At 57.0% G+C, this 3,572-nt stretch overlaps 1 protein-coding gene across 1 annotated transcript in view; it reads right to left on the bottom strand.

The window, feature by feature from the left end:
- FEM1A (fem-1 homolog A) overlaps positions 1-3,572 on the bottom strand; it is a 4,181-nt gene that overhangs the window by 122 nt on the left and 487 nt on the right. Inside the window, exon 2 of the mRNA XM_019513426.1 lies at positions 1-3,572. This exon is cut by the window's left edge and continues 122 nt beyond it. Coding sequence (XP_019368971.1) covers positions 1,781-3,572 — 1,792 coding nt within the window. The 3' untranslated portion in view covers positions 1-1,780.

Raw genomic sequence — 3,572 nt, 5'->3', positions numbered from 1 at the left:
GGGGGGGGGGGGAGTAGCTCAATTAACTCTGCACTTGACTTGATGCATGTTAAACCTTCTTGCCTTATAAATAAAATTTCTTTTAAATAGTTACCACTGCAAAAACTAGAACGGCAGAACTACAGTATCTGTATGAGGCAGAGAATATTGGATTATTGAGGCTTACGGTTCAGCTGGCCTGCAAATCCCAGCACAGCAGCTCTGCGGGCATATAGTGCATTAGTGTTTGTCAGGGCTCTGCTCTCCTGGTCCTGACCTTTCCCCAAAGCTCTGAGGGGCAGCTGCTTCCCCCTCAGCTATGTGTTTTGCTCTGACTGGGCCAAGAAATTAGACACAGGCTGGCAAAGCACAGTCATTCCTGCATAGAGGATCTGAGATTGGGGCAGCATCGTATTTCCCAGCACTGACTATTCCCCACTGAGTGGAGCAACAGTACCCCCCACAATCAAAGTCAGGGCTAAAATGCTTTTGTGCAGACCCTAATGCACAAAAACAGCTTGCCCTGATGGCAGCCACATGAGATCCCCACATCTCAGTCCTGGAGCTAGCACCATCTGTCCTATACTTGCAAAAGAATCAAAAGCCCCAAACCACAGTGGCCTTTTTGATGGAGGTTTTCCAGAGCAGGGCGATTACACAGAGCGCAGGATCAGTACCTTAAACAGTACAAAAAAGCCCAAATATTAACAATCCTTCATTAGCGGTAGCTCTTTCCTAGAGACATTTAGACATTCCCCAAATGCTTACCTGCCTCCCATCAACCCCCAGACTGCATCCCCCACCACACACGCTTTCCAACCCCAAAACGGTTAGCAAGATGGTATCCGATCATGTCCCACAGCTGCAGCCCTGTCGGCCTGAGAGCGGTCACACAGGCCCACCCTAGGGTCCACACAGAGCTCCAGTGGAAACAGCAGGTCTCTAGACCAGGGGTCAGCATGTGCAATAGGAAGAAAGCCAGCCATTTGACTACTCAGCTTGGCTTTTTTTTTTTTTTTTAAATAGATGCCTCCCTTTCCCTCATCTCTCCCTTTTCCCCCCAACCACATTCAAACAAGCCACCACCTGCTGTTGAAACCACTCTAGTACAGGATTCGAGAAACCACGCACTGTAGATGAGGCCTAGCACAGACAGGGAAAAAAACCCAGCTTTACACACAGCCATTGCAAATCTCAGAACTTCTGCACTGCTGGGGAAGCAAACGAGCCACTGAGCCCCGCTTTACCCTCAAGTCAGCGGCCAAGAACTCTACTGAGCATTGGCCACTCAGCTCTTAGGCTCAAGTGCTAAAGCCAGGGGGGAACAAGGCATAAGGTTACACTGGAAGATGTAGGATATTTTATTCCTTGCTTGCATTTCTCTGTTCATTGCTCAAGGCAGGGGCAGGGCAGAGCTGGGGCACATATGTGAATCTGCAGCTAGTCCAGAGCATAATGACTGAGTTAATCTGGCATTAATGGAAGAAATGGTAGGATATTGAGGAATCTGCCTTAAGAGCTCCACCGGCCAAAGGGCAAGACAGATGGCAACGGGGGAAGGCCATGGCTGCAACCTCCTCTTGCTGCAGTTCGGTATTTCTGGCAGATGGAGATGTGGAGGAGAAGGAGATGCCCCAGCCACAAGCTCTTGAGTTTTCTACCCCATGTGAACAAGCTCATTGGTGATGAGGATGGACAGCACCTGCAGCCTGCCTCAGGGCAAGGAAGGCTTCCAACCTCGCTCCCTCCTGGGGATCATGTGGTGGATGAGGAAGGCTGGTGGCCCTGTTGCTCTCCCACCCTAGTGAAGTTCAATGAAGGCCTCCAGCTCTTCAGGGATGAAGCCTTTGTAGGGGATCTTGTGCTTGTCGAGGGCACGCGCAGCAAGGCACTGGAGGGTGATGTAATTGAAGGGCTGCATCATGCTCTTGGTGAGCAGCTTCTCATCGAGCAGCTCATAGGCTGTCTGCTTGAAGGCATTGGTGGCATCCATGTGGGCTCCAGCCTCCATGAGGGCACTCATGATCAGTGGGCAGTTGTTTCGGGCAGCTATGTGCAGCGGGGTGTTGTTATCGTAGTCCCGGCTGTCAGGGTCAGCCCCACACTCCAGCAGCAAGTTCACGACATGGAGAGATGGGAACTTGCCCACTGGGTAACGCCCCACCGTGGTGGTGTCCTTGTCCACAGCCATGTGCAAGGGAGTGAAGCCGTTCTTGCCCCGGGGGCTGCACTTGAGCAGACGGTAGATGGTCTGACGCTTCTGATGTTCCTGCTCCGGCGCACACTCCACCTTCTCCAGCAGAAAGACGAGATGCAGGATGATGGCTAAGGTCTTGGTGAACTGTGCCGAATCGGTGACTGGGTCCTTGCCGTGCAGAAGCGCCCGCTCCACCTCCCGGACGCCTTTGCTTAGCACGCCCATGAGGTCAGAGAAACCCAGCTGGGTCGCTAAGGTGCCCTTGGAGCGGTCCTGAAGCACGTAAGAGAAGAGCTCGGCAAAGGAGAGAAAGCTGCTGGCAGTCATGGGGCTGAGAGGCTCCAGGTTGCCTTGCTGCATGTCCAGGGCGTACTTCCACAAGTTGATGCAGCGCTCAAAGTTGCCCGAGTCAGCATAGACGGCCCCCCTGTAACGGATGTAATATGAGGTGTCCGGGTGAGAAGGGCCCAGGACACGCTCTCGGATCAGCAGCGCCTGCATGCGCATCTCATCCGGGTCCGTGATCAGGCCTTCCAGCTCGTCCAGCGTGCTCACCTCCCGCGCATAGTCATAGGCCAGCACCAGCTGCCGTGGCTCCGGCTTAGCCAGGTACCGCCCTCCCCGGTGCCGCAGCTCCATGGCTCGGCGCCAGTGCTTGAGGGCCCCCAGAAGGTCGCGCTTTTTATCCACAAACGTGGCTCCCAGCAGCTCCAGCGCCTCCACGGCGTCCTCTCGGGAGCACAGCACGCACGGCACCTGCTGCTCGTCCCCATCGTCCTGCCGCTCTTCCTCGGGGCAGCTTGAGCCCCTCGCAGCGGCGGCAACGACAGCAGCACTCCCACGCGGCACTGCTCCCTCCTCCTCCTCCTCCTCCTCCAGCCCTCCCCGAATGAGGTACTCCACGATGTTGGTGTGCCCTGTGACGCTGGCAGCCAGCAGCGGGGTCATGCCATAGCCGTCCTTCTCCATGCGGGCCTTGGAGCGCAGCAGCAGCTGCAGGATCTCCAGGCTGCCCGACTCGGCGCAGTCATGCAGGGCAGTGTTGCCCTTCACGCTGCGGCGGTTGACGTCAGCCCCTCGCTCCAGCAGGTAGCGGGCGATCTCCCGGTGCCCCTTGTAGCAGGAGATCATCAGGCAGGTGTGCCCGTGCCGGTTGGCCACCTCCAGGTCAGCGCCGCGCTCGCCCACCAGGTAGCGCACGATCTCCAGGTGGCCGTCGAAGCAGGCGGCACGCAGCGGCGTGGAGTTGGTCAGCGTGGTCTGGTTGACCGAGGCGCCACGCGCCAGCAGGCTCCGCACCCCCCCCAGGTGCCCGGCAGCCGAGGCGGCCCACAGCGGCGGGGCCCCCTCGATGGTCTCGCCGTCGAAGCTGACCGAGCCGCCCTCCTCCACGCGG

Source organism: Gavialis gangeticus, unplaced genomic scaffold (assembly GCF_001723915.1).
Source record: "Gavialis gangeticus isolate Ggan-Ray unplaced genomic scaffold, GavGan_comp1, whole genome shotgun sequence".
Taxonomy (NCBI): Eukaryota; Metazoa; Chordata; order Crocodylia; family Gavialidae; genus Gavialis; species Gavialis gangeticus.
Note: the sequence above shows the minus strand (reverse complement) of the source record. Positions and strands in the feature narration are given on the sequence as shown.